We start from the raw sequence: 20,956 nt of genomic DNA on the forward strand, positions 1-20,956 counted from the left end.
GTATGCATTACGCATTAAGAGAATATATAAAAGAGCGTGAGAATCCCCACCTTCTGTTTTTATTATACAGTATTAAAGCTGCAGTTCAGTCTTTTTTTTTTTTTACTTCAATAGTTTCATGTGGGCAATCTCTAATTACCTAAAGAACTGTATAGCTGCCAGTCAATTCGTTCTCCATGTATTGATTTGGTGACATAATTAGAGCTGGCATATGTTTTTATTTGCTTCTGTCAGTCAGTGGAAGCTCATGAATATTCATGAGCACTCCTGCGCTGACATGTGCTAGAGGGAGGGCAGGGCTGACAAAGGGGTGTGCCAGAGCTTGTGACAGGACATGAAGGGGCAGTGCCTTAGCAAATGGTTATTAAAATAGAATACAAGAAAATTGGTCTTTCAAAGTTGTTTTTTTTAAAACAGAAAATGCTAAAAGTATTTTTTCTTACTACAGAACTGATTTATTAAAAAAAACACACATGCAGGATATTGCCTGAACTGCAGCTTTAAGGGAACATAATACCAACAAGCAAGCACATGCTTTAACTTTCTTATAATATTAGTATGGATGATGGAGACTTCCAGCTTGTACTAAATGCTACCGTAAACCCAGAAGCCCCAATGCAAGTTCACTACTCTGCTTGTGGCTCCACGACGTATAGAACGTATGAAAATGAAGGGAACAAAGGGGAAATCTAGTTCCCAATTTTGATTGGATGACTTCTCCTCTGTGGGTAATTGGATGGGGTGGGGATGAGGGGATGCCTCCTGATATCTTCCTCAAGAAAATAAAAGAAAGGGAAAAAATAGTGCAATACAATTTATTAACAGGTAAGTAAAAGAGATTAAACACTCACAAGCGACCAATATCTATTGGCATAGGGAGGAGATGTCGCCAGACTCCACAGCGCGTCCCTTTCCGGGTTGGGGTGCCTTGTCTTGGCTAGTTCCCTGCTGGCAAGTTCTTTTGGTCTGTGCGTCGAGTTCAGCTGGCTGCAGAATGGATATCCAAAAGCCCGTGCACAGGCTGGGTCCTTCTCCGGCCGCCTTTGCCCTCTGCACACACGATATACAGCTACTTGTCCCGCCGCGCATGCGCATGCGCACACGGCAAGATGCTGGGCCAAATGGCAGGGAAGTCAAACTCCTCACTACGGTGGCTTGCGGTGACCAAAAAACGTCAGACGCGTTTCGCTATTGCTTCCTCAGCGACGCCATTTGGCCCAGCATCTTGCCGTGTGAGCATGCGCGGCGGGACAAGTAGCTGTATATCGTGTGTGCGTACCTGTTAATAAATTGTATTGCACTATTTTTTCCCTTTCTTTTATTTTCTTTAGGAAGATATCAGGAGGCATCCCCTCATCCCCACCCCATCCAATTACCCACAGAGGAGAAGTCATCCAATCAAAATTGGGAACTAGATTTCCCCTTTCTTCCCTTCATTTTCATACGTTCTATACGTCGTGGAGCCACAAGCAAAGCAACGCGCCTGAGGACCCTTCCCCACCTTTTCTACCTATACTTGTACAGAGGTTGGTGAATCACCTCTGAGAGACTCGGGCAGCGGAACTCCCTTGTGGACAGGACTGAAGCTACATATCAAAACAGTAGGATATTCTTTTTGGCGCAACTTCCCTTTTCTTGCTGCAAGTTCACTACGGCAAATTATTTAGATAATTTATAGACTCCTCATAAGTACACTGTAGGTCCGGAGTGCGTAAACTTTCCCCGCTGCGCCCCCTGCATGCTCTCCACTCCTTACCTTGTCTTTGGCATCACGTGACCCTGTGGCGTCATTTGCCGCCACATTGCAGAAGACAAGGTAAGGGACGTTGCAGAGGCCTCACGCAATCCCCCTGGCCTTTAATTTAAATACATTGGGGAAGAGCGCGGGGCCTCTGCAACCGCCGCAGCCCCCTAGGAAAATCTTGCGCCCCCTGCTTGCGCACCCCTGCTGTAGGTCATAAACTTCAAGCACTTGGCCAAAACATGTTAGGCCGGCAACCATGTCAAGGTAGACCCTTTCCGCAGGTTCCTACACTACCAATTTTATACTGTGCCCTTTGAATTTCCTCCAATGAATACGGTCAGGGACCATTAATGTAGGTGTGAATAAAAAGAACTAAACACAAACGCTCATCTGGAAAGAAAAAGGGTCAGAGACGGAAACGAAGAAAAACAGAAGTGGTTTCATGATGTATCAAAGTATTTGAATATTTAGAATTCTGGTATTTGAAGCCATCTAATACAACGGAAACACAACCTACCACATTGCTTTGCAGCAGGCCCATGTACTATGTAATAGATTATTAAGCATTTTATCAATTCAATGGCTCTCAAACTGTGGTCCCTGGACCACCGGTGGAGCTCGCAGACTTTATTGGTGGTCCCTGCAGCCTTTAAAAATTCACTGAAACTAGCTATTTTCTGCAGTCTTTTAGATCAGTGCCAGTATATATCAGTGTTGAAAGCTGCTATTTAGATACGTCTAGTATTTGATACACGCATAGAAGTATATTTTATTAAAGCTGCAGTTCAAGCTGCCGTTTAAAAAAAAATATATATTTTTTTTTTATTCAATATGTGCATCAATACAATCTGCACACTGACAAGATATTAGCTAAATTGCAGATCGATCCGTTCTCCTGTAAATCGATCGCTTTGCTCTGGGTGATTTCATTCAGTTATTGCTGCAAAACAGTACCCACAATGCAAAGTTGTGTGTGGAAGATCATGTGACCAGGCAGGCACTAGATACAATTGGTGCACAGCTAGAGAGAGGGCAGGGCTCATGAGCCAGAGCCTGTCTCAGAAGGGGAAGGGGGTGTGACTTTGTAAATGGTTTCTATAGAAACAAAAATGCTTGCTGCATTAGAATACATTAAAAGTTTTTTTTGTTTTTGTTTTTTTTAATGCTACAAGTATTTTCTCTTAGTACAGAACTGATTTATTAAAAAAAAACAAACACATGTAGGATATTGCAGCTTTAACAGAGAAAGAGAGCATGGTGGCCCTTCAAACAATTACTGTATGGGCCAAGATACAGCAAAGTTTGAGAACCCCGCTAAAATGAGTAATGGGCATTTTAAAAACAAATATGACAACCATGTCCTATTATACCTCTGAATAAATTGATTTCAAACAAGATAGACCTGTTAAAAATTCTTACCTACTAAGCAGGATTCTTGTACTAGGTTTGACACACTGAGGATCTTCATCAAACACACAGATTCGTCAATTAAGCCAACGGTTCTAATATACAGAAATGTTCAAACATTTTAATTTCATGTTAGTTACATCGTCTGGAGGAGCTCAATAAATTAAAATTACATTCCCCAAAACAGAATTGTGAGCAATTGTAGAGATACATAAAGGTGCACTATGAATATATAACACTATACATAGAACAAAAAGTGTACCAATATATTAAGAAAAATATTAGCAATAAAAAGGTGACCAGAATGGCCTAGGAATAATAAAACGCTGTTAAAACAGAGTTAATATAGCACCCGTTAACATTTTATATACAATACATATTTGTACAGAAAAACCCCAAGCGCAAAAGAACATCATGGTATAATAGGTCAAGAAATAAAATGTAGATTTCCTGCTGTATCTGACAGTATCTCCTGGTGGCAGTCATAGTAAATACAACGTAATATAGTGAAATACTGATAAAATCTTTATACGCATATAAAAGAAAGCTACTTAAAATATTTCAGTGGCAATAGGCGGGATATAACACATAAGACTGCGTGTAGTCCCAATAAATGTTTTTAAGCCCTTGAAATTGGTGAGCTGATGGTGCATTTTGGACTTAGCGACACACTTTCCAATCTTCTCCTACCACGTGCGTGGGATACACTCCACGAAGCGGGGTGGCGCGTGTATGCACTGTCTCGGATTCCATACACGCACAGCACCCCGAGCGCCGTCCCGCTTTGCTGACGTTCCGGAGTAGAGACTAGCAGGAAGAACGCGGAGACCGCGCCGCGGAGTAAACATCACGCGGAGTAAACATCACGCGGAGTATTGTGGAGTGTATTGTAGGAGGGAAAGCGGTACTAACACAGAAGCACTAGAAGAAAATATATGAACAGCAAGAATAATGTCCCTTTTATTTCAACATCCTTCCTGTGCCAGTACAAACAAATCAGGCTATACAAAAACAATCTCCTTTTTAGGGTGGGAGAGAATAGACAAACCAATGGGCTAAACATGTCCTCTCGGCTTGGTGGAGAATTAGACTTGGTGGAGCTCAAACTTATCTCTCGATAAAAAGGGTACTGTATAGAGATCTGCAAATCTTTAAGGGATGCAACGGGAACAGAAAAACTGCAAACACCACTGCAGCTGCACATTTAAAACCCAAGCCTTATGTAATAATGCCAGAAGGTATCCAGTATTGTAATAATATGGCACACCAGAGGATAATTTGAAATAGAAGTGTACATTAAGAATAGGAATTGTTTTTGAGGGCGAGACCTGGTCTGGTTTTCTGTCGTTTTTTTTTCTAGATGTGAGGTTATCTAGGGTCAACACCTGTTTTGGAAATGGGATGATTGAAATATGGCGTCAAAAAGTCCTGACAGCAGAAATAAGCAAGAGACCTTGCGTTTTCTCTCTTTGAGCAGGCAAGCAGAAATTTAGAACAGGGTAATGCAGTTGATGTGGTCTACTTACATTTTGCAAAGGCTTTTGATACAGTGCCACATAAGAGGTTAGTGTACAAAATAAAGGAAGTTGGACTCTAAAAATCTTTGCACCCGAATTGAAAACTGGTTAAATGATCGACAGAGTTGTCATAAATGTAACCTTTCCAGGTTGGACTAAAGTTGTGAGTGGAGGTACTGGGACCCCTGCTTTTTAACTTGTTTATTAATGATCTTGAAGTTGGCATAGAAAGCAAAGTCTCCATCTTTGCGGATGACTAAATTGTGTAAGGTAGAATCAGAGCAAAATGTAAGTTCTTTCAAGAAGGCCTTAGATAGACTGGAAACATGGGCAGGTAAATGGCAGATGAGGTTCAATACAGAAAAATGTAGTCTACTGTACCATACGCACTAGGGAAACAAGAATAAACAGACGACATACTAATTAAATGGGGCAAATTAGGTCAATCCTTGATGGATACTTACAAGGTGATCCAAGAGGGCTCAAAAAAGATTACCCATATTTGCACTCAGCCCAAAAATTCCTAATATAATAAAGTAGACAGAAAGTCGTCAAATAATTTTGTTTTTAATTGGTGTTAATACACCTGGGCTATATATCAGAGATCTGTCTGATAGGACTGGGCACTAAAAACGATGTGGTCACAACAAAATATTTCTAAAAACATCAACAAAATTTTTTTTTATTAACCAAATAAACTCACTTTGAGTTGCAATGGTAACAATGTAACCAGTTTGTCCCAACTACATTAAAGGTCACCCAAACACACAAATCCCAATGCCAATAGAGAAGCATTAATAGTAAACCCTGCAAGGAAAGGACCTAACCCCTTGATCGGTGACTGCCATTAGGAAGAGATCAGGGAACTTTTGTATAGGTGGATGGATAGTGATTAGTTTAAAGTTTGTCCTACCTCAAGCTGGATGGGAAATTTATACCCATGTAACCCTCCCTGCCCGGCATCCTAGGGAGGCTACATCGGTGTATGGTGTGTGTTTACTTCAGATAGATTACCCTGTCCAAGGGTGCTGGATGTGGTTGGCTGGACGATGATAATGATGGGCGCCAGGAGTTTTAAATATACAACTTCAATCTTTATTCCCTGGCTTGGGAACACTTCATATATACAATAAGGTTCAACATTGTTGTACATTGTTCCTGCCATACCACTATCACTCTTGACATAGTTCTTCCCTGGGTGCCCTCTCTTAACATTCCTGGGAGTTACATGCATTTGTTACAGAGACAAATACTTGTCTAAGACCAGGTCCCCCTTGTTTAGCTTGTTGAGCACTATCCATGTGATCCTGCTATTTCGGGCCTCCTCAGAGATCCTGGCATGTTTTATGGAGATTATTATTACCCTCCATTCCAGGTGTGGAACTGCCACTTCTTCAGGGGTTATAAACTCTGTATTTGAGGGTCCGCTTGTGGGGCTGATCCCGACATCCCAGAGCCCTATCAAAGCAGCGCTCTGTGTCAGGTCTACATTCCCTCTCTGGGACCTGCATATATCTTCTTACCATTGTGTAGGGATCCTAACTGTTGGGGTACTGTCTTCATCTAGAACACAAACAGGGGGTGGGGAATCTCTCTCCTTTACAAAGGGAACTTTCCCCCTGCCTCTACTTTAAGAGGCTCCTGCTCTCCTCTCCTCCTGGAACCTGAACCACTCAACGGTTCCCCTCACTCTTATATCCTCCTGTGACGCAGTTCCTCGTGTCATCACAGGGTGGAGCCCTTATATTACATTTGTAACCACCACAATGGGGGTTGGGGGGGAGGTGTTACATCTATTTGTTTGTACTGCCATAGGTCGGACGTAAAGAGAAACAATGACAAAGGTCACAATTGCCAACATGTAACCCAATAAATGTCACTTCCATTAGTTCACTAGGATGGGGACTGCACCTTTAAAGAATAAAAGGTGCTGCAAGATATTGCTGTACGTTGTGCATGTTTCTTTGTATGTCCCCCAGAATATACCACGCTGTTTGAGCTACTGTATGTTGTGCAGGAATAATACCAAAGACAGCTAACCCTCAGCAAAAAGAGAGGGTTCATTTCTTAATACAGCTCAACCCCGTTAAAATGCGATCCATTACAACGCGAATCCGCTTATAACGCGATGTGAGCGCGGCTCCCAATTTATGAATACTTTACAACACGATTATTGGCGTCTTAAATACTTTATTGTACAACGCATACAATTGTACATTATTTCTAACGCGATCCGCTTATAACGCGATGTGCTTTTTTGGACCCCAAGCCCAGCGTTATAAGGGGGTTGAGCTGTATTGGGTCTATACCACAAAAGAGCTAGAACACAAATAAATTCTAACACAATTCATTCTTCCTTTTTACAAATCTCTCTTCTTCCTTTGATTTGCCATCATTTTCACGGTTAAATAACCACAACTGAGAGCAGTAAGTGCTTGAGGTTGTTAGTGTGATGTTATCTCCACAGAATGTTTCCTGGATGTCTCAAGTACCAGGAGCTCCAAACCTTGCATCTGCTGAGCAGCTTCCTAAGCTTTGTGGTTACATTATGCAAGCTTCCCCTACTTAATTAAAGGGAGAGCCTTCAACCCCACACAGTGAAACCACACCAACATACAACTATTTAGCAAAAGGGGCACTGCCTGCCAAGGCACTGGCAGCAGAGAATTTGCTTACACATGACGTTTTATTAACCTGTACTGTAAGGCTGCGGCCAGGGTGCCGCTGAGCGGGCGCGCTCACGCTGGCCACACACATTGCCGCAAGCGCCCGAGCATGCGCGGTGCTTAGCTGCTTGCCAAGCAAGCAAATTTGCCACTTGCTTGCGTCGCCGCGCATGAGCGCCTGCACGCTCAGCACCACCCTGGCCGCAGCCTTAGGCCTCGGCCAAGCTCCCCGCTGGCGTGCTGAGGCGCGCTGAGGCTCAGGGAAAGCGGGTGCTTTCCCTGGCCTTAGACAGCGCGCCGTCAGGGGGCGTGTCGGGGGCGGGCCAGTGACATCACGGAGCTGGTTCGCCCTCATTGGGCGAACCGCTCACGTGACCGGCCCTGCGCTCCGGCGAGCGCTGAAATTGAAAAATCTGCTAAGACCTACGCTTCCGCGCGCTTGCGGAAGCGTAGGCGAGCCCCTACTAAAGCCGCTCTCATTGCGGCTGTAGGGGCTCAGTGCCGAGCGGAAGCGCGCCAGCAAGCAGCAACCCTGGACGAGGCCTTAGGTGGCAACAACCAGCTTGATTTTCACTAGAGGAGTGGTTCGAAACCCCAGTCTTCAAGAACCCCCAACAGGACGGGTTTTAAGAATATCACTGCTTCAGCACAGGTTATTCAGTCAAAATAGCAAGATAACTACCAACTAGTGGAGTGGCCAAATCCAGTCCTCAAGGGTCACCAACAGGTTGGGTTTTAAGGGTATCCCTGCTTGAGCACAGGTGGCTCAATTAGTGGCTGTTAATAACTGAGCCGCTGATTGAGCCACGTGTGCTGAAGCATGCACACCCTTAAAACCAGGCCAGATGGAGTTCCTGAGGACTGAGTTGGGAACCCTGGCTTGATAGCTCTCCTACTGACTGCGCCACCCATGAGATAATACCAGGAATTATATAACAAATGTATATGAAGAGATTTCAATATCAGTCGTGTGTTACTTGCCTTTCAACGTGAACATGATCTTGTTTATTAGGATCTCCCCACATACAGGGAGACATTGTGGAACTTGGAGCCGTTAGTGTCCGTGTTAAATAAACAAGTGCTTGGATTTGACGCTAGCCTTATCTTTACCCTCCTAAACGCTTTCCTACAGACAGAATATCAGAAGTGTGCTGCCAGGATTCCATCCCAGCGGTGGCTGCACGAATGTCTCCTAAAAAATTGTTGTAATGCATTAGATCACCGGGGCTAGTGTCTGCACTTTGCAATCTTCTGCCCCAAAGCACAGTTTAACACGCAAAGCAGATTTTTCCTACATGTCTAGGGCTGCATTTTCTAATGAAAATTAAAGAAGAAAAGAGGGGAGGGGGTGAGCAAAAAAAAAGGGTGGTATATTGGTTTATATATTATGTATTTAAAATAAAATGTAATTAAAAAATCAGTACTGGATTCTTAAGGCTTCCTCTTGCTTTTTCAATGTGATGTTTTATTAAATAACTGCATTTGTCCATTGCAAAACTCGAATGTGGATAAAGGTATTTCAGGGGTATAGTGCAGTATATTCCTCTACGTAACTGACCAAATAAAGCCGCTTTAAAATTATTACCAATACGGTATGTATACGAGGAGAAGAAGTTATTGTATGACCTACCTGATAACGCACTGATTTTGGGGACACTGCACACAGGAATTTCTCAAACATCGAAAACATTCAGCCACCAGCTGAAGCCATTTCTCCCGGGGAATCACCGTCCCTGCCCCGACTGTCTGAATTTCCCGTGATGCTTTGGACAGAATTTGCAAGATCAGCTTGAATATTCTTTCTTCTGTCATCTCTCTGAAAGACAAATCTACAATGTTTAAAAAGGTCCAAGCACAGGAACGCCTTGGGAAAGACGGAACACATGGAGCAGGGTGCATTAACAAAGGGGTGCTCAACTCCAGTCTTCAAGCCCCCCCCAAAAAAAGTCAGAATATCCCAGCTTCAGCACAGGTGGCTCAATCCGAGGCTCAGTCGAAGACTGAGCCTCGGATTGAGCCACCTGTGCTGAAGCTGGGATATCCTGAACACGCGACCTCTTAGGGGGCCTTGAGGACTGGAGCGGACCACCCCTGCGTTAACACATCGAGCAAGGTGCATTAACACCATTACATCCTTTAGTAACTGCTTCCAATGTACGAGATTCTTTAAGATGAATGATTTTAATGCAAAGTTTACACCCAATCTTACCTTGTAGATTTGTTGGTACGTACAAAAACAGAGAAACATGGCAAAAATCAAACGCCCCCAAAAACAGAGAAACTTTCCAGATCCTTGCATAGATCGGTCACATCGGACCTCCTTCCTATTGTCTCAGTCTGTCTTAACATACAGGTAACTCGTCACACAATGTTACTCCCCCCCACCCTCCCACATTGTACTGTGCTGCGTGATATGTTGGTGCCATACAAATAAAAGATAAGACATCACTTTGCCTTAAAACAACAACAACAACAACAACAACCCTTCTCCCAAGTTTCAGGCTACATGATTACAAACTACAGTTGTTGTAATCTTTTTAAGTATCAAAATCACCCAGATTTAACCCATTAAACCAGGCTGGCATACTACCCAACCGGTCCAAAAAGAAGCAAGTAGCCCCGACACATATCCATCCACTATATGTATTTATAAAATGCTTTACCAGGAAGTAATACATTGAGTTATGTCTCGTTTTCAAGTATGTCCTGGGCATAGAGTTATGATAACAGATACATGTTTACAAATACATGGTTACATTAAATGAACAGGGTTTTACATTATATATACAAGACTTTGCATGAACAGTTAAAGATAAAATGTGTTATAAGCGTATGCAACAGTTACAGACCAGATTAAAATGTGAGACAGCTTTGGTTTTGAAAGAACTTAGACTGGTGGCGGCTGTGAGAGTCTCAGGTAGCTTGTTCGTTTTGGGGTGCATGGTAAGAGAAGGAGGAACGACCGGATACTTTGCTGAACCTTGAGATTGTGAACAGTATTTGAGTGTCAGATCTCAGGTGATAAGTGCTGCGTGTGGTAGGGGTGAGGAGCTTGTTCAGATAGGCGGGTAGCTTGCCCAGAAAGTATTTGAAGGCAAGACAGGAGAGATGAACTTTGCGCCCACACTCAAGTGATGACCAATCTAGTTCTTTGAGCATTTCGCAGTGATGTGTGTTGTAGTTGCATTGGAGGACAAAGCGGCATATTGAATTGTGAAAGGTGTTTAGTTTGTAAAGGTGAGTTTGAGGTGCTGTGCCATATACTATGCCCAAATAGACTAGAATTGGTATTAGCATCTGCTGTGCGATGCTCTTAGATAGATATAGATATACACAGATACACCATAAACCCATGCACACCTGTTACACTTCCCACATACAAACAACCAGTCACAAAGTACACACACACACAAACAACGTCAGAGCCATTGGTTCATATTGGTCCTGGGAAGCAGTGCATCTTTAAATTGAAACACCTGCAATGTTTTGGTCCTATGTGGACTAGTATCAGGGCATCAAGAAAAGACAAGGCACACCAGGGGTTAAGGCAAAGACTAACAACTTTAAAAGCAAGCAATTCCAAACTTATCAGTGGTAGTGCTGCACGAAGCTTCGTGGATAAATCCCGTCCTGTAGCACAGCGAGAACAGGAAACGCCAAGACAATCGCGCAATGAGCATCTGAACCAAAGTGTACGTTTTTGGAACGTGATGACGCACCTCCTCAATGCGTTTCGCACGATACCGTGCTTCATCAGGGGGTGATGTCACTAAAACACTCCCATACATTTATAACAACAACAACAACTGCACAGCGATTAGATGCTTGACTAAACATGTCAGAGAAGGATAAAATGGACTTAAAAAGTACTAAAACAGGACTCTTCACGTAAACAGTGCCATAACAATGTACACATAAATGAAAAAATTGTTGATGTTTTTTTTTTAGCCTTTTTTCATTGCAACAGACTATAAACACAGCATATATGAAGCAAGTTTAATACCAAAGCAGTAAATATAACCTGCTTATTCTGTAACGATGTGCTCTAGTGGATGAAGAAAGCATATGGACCCGTTTAGCTCGTATTTATAGCATTGTGGCTATAAAAATATTTTAGATTATTTTTAGCAGAAGGAAAAGTTTTTTTTCTCACCTGAGACACGAGCCCAAAATACCCACTTTGGAACCCTTGAGTAGACCCTTTCTGACTAAACACTCCAACACAGAATTTAGTGGTGAGCCACGGCTAGTGATGCAACATTCAATTATTCAAAATTAGGAACGCAGAACGGAAATTTCCTCCAGCAAAAAGTATATTAAAATAAGCAGTAGCTACAGTACTATGCTCCCTGTTTCTTTCCAGAAGTATTGCCATTCTGGGCTTTATTATGGGAAATGTTGGAGATGCTCACTAATAAATGGTTTATGAAGGATGCCATAAACATATTTTCTGCCACATTTCAAGATCCCCATAAACCATTTAAAGTTTATAAAAGTTCAGACAATCAGCTCTATCCTGCTCAAACTAAATCGCAAATCCAGCTGAGTTGACATTGGAATATTTTGTAAATTGTAGTTTCCGAGAGGAAATCCTCGTGGTGCAAGTCCTCACTAATTATATTATGAATCAAGAGCACAGAACAGAGATGCACAACTAGAAATCTGACTACCATATTATCTGATGCAGCCCAAGACCTTTCTTTCAGGAAGTTTACTTCTCAGCACAATTCCATAAAGAGGGGGGGGGGGGGAAAGGCTGGAAAATGGGAAAACAGAGAGAGCAGAAATGTTTGAAAGGGGGATAGAAGTGCAAGTGGTCGTGTTGCAGTCCCAATTCATCTTCCACTCTTCTCTGCTCTATTATGACCTTACAGAGACAGATATTCACCCGGCGCTCCTGTTGAAGTGTGCAAGCAATCAGTATACTCAATAGTTGTTAATGCTCAGTGTAGTGGAATATAGCGAATTAATAATACACAATAAATAAATCCTTTGACTCCAGACCCCTAATTGACTTGGAGCTGAGGTGCCCGAGGATCGACGTCATCGTGTGCGGACGCCGATCACGTGAGGAGCAGGACCCGGAAGTGGGAGCCCCAGACTAACATCGCAGAGAGCCGTCAGCGCAACGCAGGAGCTCAGCAGCCATCGGTTTATCACTCTCAACCACCGCACACCACTACAACTCTATCGTACAATGCCCTTGCATGGGGCTTCCCTGTAAGTTGCAATTGCTTACTATTGATGCCTAATATGGTGTACTATTGTGTATTTCAATATACCAGCACTATTATCACCATCCGTGTCCAGTTTTTTATTTTGCTCTGGTCTATATATTTATTTTCTACCATCTAATTTAATTTGAAGCCAGCTATCAGCGGACCACGTGTGGGACTGCTCCTATGTTTGCACCTGTGTGAGTACATACCCGCTGGAAGATGTACTTTTGACTATTATTTCCCAGACAGGGTTGCACTATTCGTGTGTTTCTTTTGTTTTTTATTTTCTATGCGTTCACCAGTTTTCTGCGCTCCCCGATTTTTCTACTACTATTACAACCTTGTCACGCCCATTTTATTCCCATTCTACATGGTCTTAGAGCCAGTGCAACATTAATGACATTACGAAGAATTTATGGCAAATGGCTGTGTAAGAAAATAAAAGAAATGAATAAGAAGGAAAGCACGATGGAACGACTACTGCACCAAATAAGGCGATGGAACTCCTTTAAAAATAAAAAATAAATTAAAATTCCTGACCTCTCCAAAGGGCTTATTGTAGATCAGTCGAAGCGGCCAAGCGTGCCATGTGTACAGCCAACATGCCCTGTTGACTTCAATATGCTGTGAAGAGGTCTTCGCAGTGCTGGAGAAGAGTTCCGCCCTATTCAAATGGATGAGACTAAAATCTCCAACACATGGAAGCTGCGTCACACTATATTGTGAATAAGCGCCTCCAGGTATGTAGAACAAAATCTTGATATGATCGTAAGTGTTAAGGATGTCAGCAAACCCACTATTCTGTACACTTCCCCCTCGAGGTCATAGGGGGGGAAATAAAAAAAAATAGGTTCAACATGCAACTCTGTTTTTTTATCCCCTCTTGCTTTGGTTTACCACATGGGAGTGGCTGTCTAGTAACACAGATGTATGCTGAACTTCAATTTAACATGGTCAGCCAAACACATATAAAATAAATTGGCAAGTGTGTTGGGCAGATGGCAGGAAATGTGAAACAATCACAAGACACTTATTAAGGGAAAAGGAGAAGGTCACGACAAACCAAGGAACCACAGATCTCAAACTGCACTAATGGGAGATTAGTCCATCCAACAAATGGAATCTTCTGAATGACTTTGCCAAAGAGTGACACAAGAGAACTCAGGCTTGTCACAGTTAGGGGTTAAAGATATTTCTGTCTAGAAAATGTGCATTAAAAAGAAATAGAGATGCAGACTCCCTCATGGCTAAAAAAAAAAGTATGTGTGGCTATATATATATATATATATATATATATATATATATATATATATATATATATATATATATATATATATCCACACACACACACACACACATATATATATAGCCATGGCTGGTCCAGCTATCTTTCTGCCCCTCCTGTCACGCAAGTCCCAGTAGCTACTGGCAGTGACAGGCTATCCTGTGGGGTTTACTCCCCACTCACACAGCCTCCCTGAGTGGCCAGAGAGGTGGTGTCATGGGGTCTGTGTTGCAGCCAATCCTGGTGCAGACCTATGCCCTCCCATTTTGCATCAGGGAGGAGGCTTTCCAAATTGTAGTGAGTCGGTCGTCCTTCCCCCAGGGAAGAGAGAGGAGCTCAGCCCCTCCTGGGGCTGGGAGAGCAAGGTCGGTGCATGGCACAAGGCCTCAACCATTAACTGCTGGCCAGCACCATCCAGGAATCTGAGACCCCTTCTCTACTACATACAACGCTGTTTACCATCTGCAGTGGTTGCTACAAATAAAGACCTCATTTATATACCCCTGGCTGAGTTGGGGGTCTATTAGACAGAGGTATTGGAGAGAAAGAACTGTCATGGTAGGGACTGCCTGCAGCTTTGCTGTAGCCTGTCGTGTCTGGAGGCGCTGTATCACCATGGAAAGAACATAAGGATCACCGTAAGCCTGTCCTGGTCCCCACCCCATCGCGGACATCTCAGCTCTCCAGGACCCTCACAGGTACGCACGCACCAAGACATCAGTATTAGCAGCAACATGTTTCCAGAGGGGGGGGGGGGAAACAGGGCTGCACACAGCATCTACTCAATCAGCACTACTACATATATGAGCAAAGAGAGTGGTGCACGCAGGTATAAGGGTCTCCTTAGACAGATACAAAAATAAGGCAGTACCTGCAGCACTCAAACAGCTGTGACACTAATAGAGGTCAAACACAAAGGAATTTAATGTAGAGAGAACAAACAAGTCTTATAAACAAAGCATACTGCACAGGGCACTATCAAGATGCAGCTACCCAAACAAATAATCCCCCAGAGAGGAGTAAAGCCAGGAGCAAAAAAAGTGCCAAAAAAACAAAAAATATATAATATATATAACGGAAATAGCCGTGTTAGTCCAGTTGCTATAATGCAGAATAAATGAGTTCTTCAGTATTAGGTGATACCTTTTTTTATTTGGACTAACAATTTATTATTTGGATAGTTTGCACTATCGCAACTGGACTAACACGGCTCTTTCTGATATATAGATACACACATACACAGGGACCCCTGCAGGCCACCTCAAAGCCCCTTCATAGAGCCCCACTGTGGGCCATTACAGGCCCTTCACAGGGCCCCACTGTGGGCTGTTGCAGTCCCATTCACAGCCCCACCCCTCCTTGAGCCTCTGCAGGCTCACCATCATGTGTTCCTCCTTCCTCCTCCAGCCTTGCACTGCATACATAGCACGGTACTGTAACCCCCCCTCACCTTTCCCTCACCCCCCTCCCCATATCTTGCCCCCCTCACTTCCTCCCTTGTCCCATACATTTTTTCCTCCTCACCCAGGCCAAACTCCTTACCTCATACCTTTTTTCCTCCTCACCCAGGCCAATACCTCCACCCACTACCCCATCATTATTCTCCCCCCCCCTTACCCTATACCTATATTCCCCTCTCCACCCTATTCCTATTTCCCCTCACCCTTACCCTATACCTATGATAAACAGGTAGAGCACAACAGCACCTATGCACTGGGCTCAGAACGTACACAGATACTATTCCTATGTCAGGCCCCTGAAAACCTGAAGCCACAGACAGTGGAGCTCTCGATGAGCTACTGTATTTTAGCAACTGGCAGTTGCTTAAATTAACTATAGTCCCTAATTCCACTGGCTCCATTACAACTGATCCATATGAGCACTAATTGGTTACTTCCCTCTGGCTATAAAAATCTAGTGGAAAGTCCAAATTGCCCTGACCTGCAGTATCATCAAATCATATTTTTCGGCAACGGTCTACCCTTGCGGCCAATCAGGAGATTCTCCGTGCCTCTGCCCTCCCCCTTTTGTGACGTCACTGGCCTTGTAACCAGCTACGTCACCTAAAAACTAAAAATATAACTTTCGCAATGGCGACGGCAACGAGTGACATCATCGGTCGCGTCGCCAGCACTAAGCACGGCCTTACGTTTTCCCCGCACTCACCCAGCGCTGCCCACCCAGTACTGTTTCTGTCCTGTCTGGTCAGCACTGTGCCGTTTCTGCCACTGCTCTGGAAATTGGGATACTTTGTTGCTCTGTTCAGATACTGCTTATGTCCTGGCAATATCATGACAGTTTGCCCTAGATGTAGCAGAATGGTTGAAAGTGACGGAAACAGCAAATGAAGCCCATTAAAAAAATGACATTAGCTTTAATTTGTAGGCATTTGTTTTAATAGTTTGGGTAATGTGACAAACAAGGAGGAAGCATCATAACAGGAATTTAGCTTGAAATGCAATTCAGAGGTGATTGCTGTGAACCACAGAACATACTTCAAATCACAGGGCCCCTCTGTGGGCTGTTGCAGTTGCGCCACCCTTATACCATACCTTTATACGTGCCAAAAGTCCTGCAGCATAAATCTAATAAACGTATCAGTGTAATTGGCTTCTTTAGAAATATGTAATCACTCAAGTAAAAGTAAAGAGGAGGGAGGGAGTGGGAGGGGGTGTAAGACAGGGAGGGGGAGATACATGGGGGATGGTGGTGTGATATGGGGAGAGAAATAGATGGGGTGAGAGCAAGGGGGAGGGAGTGTAAAAGGGGTGCTCGCAAGGCTGCTGACATGGTGAAAACTCGAGTCCGGGGCACCATGAAAGCTGTCGGCGGCCCTGGTTCAACCCAACGCGTTTCATCATAGAACTGACATCAGGGTGGTTTAGCACAGTGTACACACACGTCATGGGTTACCATCCAAATGATATTTAAAGGACTATTTATTACAGACCCCAAATAGAACTGTATTACATTCAAATTTAACAAGGTGTATATCAAAACATACAGTAGATTCTGTTAACTATTAGATTAAACATATACTCCCATTTAGACAGATTTTGACTCCAAGAATCAATTGATTGTATAATATAAGAAACAGATATAAAAAAGGAATTACCTCCGTATACCAATACATACACAGAAAAATATTGCCCATGTTTACGACCCATAATGGTCATACCACCTGCATCTTTGTTTTGCCATACAAGAAAAAAATGTCTAGGTACCCCCTGGTTTTGGAGACCATTAACAACACTCCTTTTGTGTTCTAAGAATCTCAAATTTAATTGACTATGTACTAAAGGCAGCATATTTGCAGCAGAGATTGGAGATCTTTAAAATCAAGATTGCACGTTTGTGTAATCTGTTTCTACTCTTCGTATACTATAGTAGTAAAATTATGTTTTACCACAAAGCATGCGCTTTCTGTTTAGATTATTTTTAATGTGGACCCAAGCAGCTGCACTAAGACTCCTTGGGAACCCTTGTGTGACAACATATCGTCTGGACCTGTGAACTCCGACTACCCAATGCAACATTCTCCTTGCCGTTTCCTAAGTTTTTATAATTAGTCAATACCTTAGGGCAGGGGTGCCCAATATTTTGAACCTGCGCACCGCTGCCTTACTTTCCGGCTCGCGCCCCCTCCCCCCCTCTCCTGCTCAGCTCCGGCGTCAAATAACGTTGCAGGGTCACGTTGCCATGGCAACGTGACGTCACAGCCCCGTGTCTTATATATTGTTTCTCTTTGAACTTTTAGCACATACCAATTTGTATAGCCATCTGTGTATATTGCCCACCTGCCATTTAATGCCGTGGCAGCCAAGTGTGCATATAGGGTTATTCATTATCCATTTGCATCACACCCCTCAGGAACTCACCCTATTGCGATGAAACGCGTTGGGGACTTATAATAGGAGCAGAACTATACTGTTACCTGTATCCAGTTGCGCTCCTAAAGTATCGCGAGTATTCCCCCGGAGCAGTGTTTTCTGTTTGCCGGGCTGGGAGACGCTTGCGTTTGCGGACAGCCTTGAGGAGAAACGGCTAGAAACTGAGCGGCCCTTTTTGGTCATGGCGCACATGGTCTTCGGACCCTGCTCCGGTTAGTGCAGCTTGATATGTGCCTGTTAACTGCGGATCGTGTTACTAGTTTTTCGTGGCTTGTTGCTGAGGACCCTTCACTACCGTCACTTGTGATTAGGTTTTCACCAATGCGCTACTTTTGAGCTTTGTTTGCGAGTATGATTGATGTGGTTTTTCTCTCCCCTTTTTATATTAAAACTGTTTTTTTGTTTTTTTAGATATCACTTCTGGATGTGGTTTGTACTGGACAAACTGCTGTTCGGTATCCTTCGTGGAATTTTCGCTCTGCAAGCTACACAATATTCTTTTTGAACATTTAACTTGATCTTATATGTTCCTGACAGACTTTGTTTTATACAAAAATAAGCCGTTAATAGATTTTTGGTGTGTACATTTTAATTATTCTAACACTCAGGAATAAATAGGTGGATTTCTGTTATATTTAGATCTATTTCACGCATTCACATCCTATAAATTGAGTGCTGATATAGATATAAATATATATCTCCACACACAAACACATTTTAAAAAAAAAAAAAAAAATACACACACACACATACTGACTTCAATGGGACTTTCTGGCCAATAATTATAATCAGCTGCTTCGGAGCATATTGAATAAGGCCCCTGAGTCGTTATTGTAAGGAAGAGTACTTTACAGGAACAAATCCTCCCTAAGTCTCCTGGTCAGAAAGCGTATCGCACAGCAGATGCTAATGCCAATTATTGACTATGGAGACATAGTATATGGCTCGGCACCTCAAACGCACCTTAGCAAACTTGACACCCTCTACAATTCAATTTGTCGTTTTGTTCTCCAATGCAACTATAACACATCACTGCGAAATGCTCAAAGAACTAGATTGGTCATCACTAGAGTCTAGGCGCAAAGTTCACCTTTCCTGTCTTACCTTTAAATTCTTCATGGGCAAGCTACTCAGCTATCTGAACAAGCTCCTCACCCCTACCACTTGCAGCACTTATCACCTGAGATCAGACTCCAAAAGACTGTTCATGGTCCCAAGGCTCAACAAAGTATCCGGATGTTCCTCCTTCTCCTACCATGCACCCCAAAACTGGAACAACCTACCAGAGACTCTCACATCCACCACCAGTTTAAGTTCTTTCAAATCTAAGGCTGTCTCACATTTTAATCTGGTCTGTAACTGTTTCATATGCCCATAATATATATTTTCTTTAACTATGCACGAAATGTCTTGTATATAATGTATACCCTGTTCATTTATGTAACTGTATTTGTAACCATGTATTATTTGTCTTAACTCTGTGCCCAAGACATACTTGAAAACGAGAGGTAACTCTCAATGTATTACTTCCTGGTAAAATATTTTATAAATAAATAAAGAGAGAGACAAAAAGGTTAGATTCACCCTTGTTTTTTTCTGGTAATAGTGAACAAAATAAGGTTGGGAACTAAAGGTCAACACTACAATTCCTTTATGAACGCTGGTCGATTTTGGACTTTCTTTACTAAAAGGCAGAAAATTGTTTCCGTGTCTTATTGGCGACACATTTCATCATCAGATATGTCAATCTCCAAAGTACAGGTCAGTGAGATATGGGTCGTTTGGACAAAATAAAATGGCATTTACATGTAAAAGTACTGACATCTATCAAGGATTATCTTTTAAAGTCTATGAAGCGCTCATGATAGAAGTCAGTGAGGCCGACTTCAAATTTGGAGGTGATGTGCCGGTTTCCTACGCACCACCGGCACTTTCAGGCCTGTCAATGGTCACCGAGTCCCATCAGATGGCAGTGCCACTCAGTCCCTGCAGTGCCACAGTTCAGCTTTGCATGTGTTGCAGCCCCCTGCAGCACTGAAGAGGTTAATTCCATATTAAAACCCAGGTGTTTCAGATCCAAACCTCTCACTTATGTCAGTAATTTCCTTGACAGCAGCCCTTACATTATATCATGCATGTCAACGCTGAGTTATTTAATCTGAGCCTGACTACATTTAGAGTCAGACTTACTGCTTGTTAACATCAGCCTCACAGATTTAAATGCATTCTCTCTGCTAAAACAAAATCAGGGGGCACCCCTCAAACCGACATTTATTTTGGGCGCGCAACCCCTACAGGTCACCAATTACTGTCCTTCGACTTGGGCATCTCATACTGCAGGGTGAGGTGTATAAACAAACACCAGCATCTTACAACACATGGAACTCAATGAGGTTTAACCCCTTCGCACCCAGTGATGGGGTGCATTGAAGCAGAGGGGGGGAGGCTGAGGCGGAAACATATACAGTGGCGGCTGCCTCACCTGTATACCTGCTCCCGGAGGAGCTCGCTGAGCCGCTGCACAACCTCCACTCCCCCCCTCGGCTCTCCCTGCTCCAGCTGTCCCCTCACCCATCTCTCCAGATCAGCGCACACGCCTGACAGCCTCTCCATGGGCGCCGCCATCTTGCCACTAACCACGCCCCCCTTCACTGCCATGGTAACAGATTGGAGAAGTGGGGAGTCTGGTTCCTATTGGACGCCCAGCGGCACGCGAGGGGCTCTGATAGGTCAACGGCTCTGCCTGTCACTTTGTGAGCACGTGTCTTGTGTTGAGCTGCTCTGTACAGTGTGGCAATGCTGCATGGGGAATGTGGTCAGTGCAGGAGCTGGCACATAGAGATGTGTCAATACAATATGTGGATCCCCCAGTCTCCGCTCTTCTTGTGACATTAGGCATGTCCATTAGGACTTCCTAGCCACAGGAGAGTCTGTGCAACAGGCTCTCAAATTAGATTGTAGGCTCTCCAGGCAGGGACTTGTTGGCCCTATGCACTAAGATCATATTTGAATGAATTTATTGACTTTAAAATTGTAATGCTGCAAAGTAGTACAAAGGTTCATAACATGTGCATTGCATGTAAGAAGGTATTATGTATGTATGTGTAGCGCTGGTTAAACACCCCCCACCCCCTTAACTGTTGCTGGTGAAATCTCCTGTCCTCCAACCTTAAGGGATGCCCCTGTATCCTTAGTACTGCCCGTGGGATGAATACAATTTTTTTAAAG

The 20,956-nt window shown here is 43.4% G+C and overlaps 1 protein-coding gene across 2 annotated transcripts in view; it reads right to left on the reverse strand.

Moving 5' to 3' along the window:
* The window catches only part of ATXN10 (ataxin 10), a 100,891-nt gene extending 80,529 nt beyond the window's left edge, over positions 1-20,362 (reverse strand). For both annotated transcript variants that reach the window (XM_075602742.1, XM_075602741.1), the window contains exons 1-3: positions 20,211-20,362; positions 8,965-9,150; positions 3,164-3,246 (exon numbers count right to left, since the gene is read on the reverse strand). In XM_075602742.1, coding sequence (XP_075458857.1) covers positions 3,164-3,246; positions 8,965-9,150; positions 20,211-20,353 — 412 coding nt within the window. In that variant the 5' untranslated portion in view covers positions 20,354-20,362. The remainder of the gene's footprint in view (positions 1-3,163; positions 3,247-8,964; positions 9,151-20,210) is intronic.
* Between the last annotated feature and the right edge of the window lie 594 nt (positions 20,363-20,956).

The sequence above is a fragment of the Ascaphus truei genome, chromosome 5, assembly GCF_040206685.1.
Source record: "Ascaphus truei isolate aAscTru1 chromosome 5, aAscTru1.hap1, whole genome shotgun sequence".
Taxonomy (NCBI): Eukaryota; Metazoa; Chordata; class Amphibia; order Anura; family Ascaphidae; genus Ascaphus; species Ascaphus truei.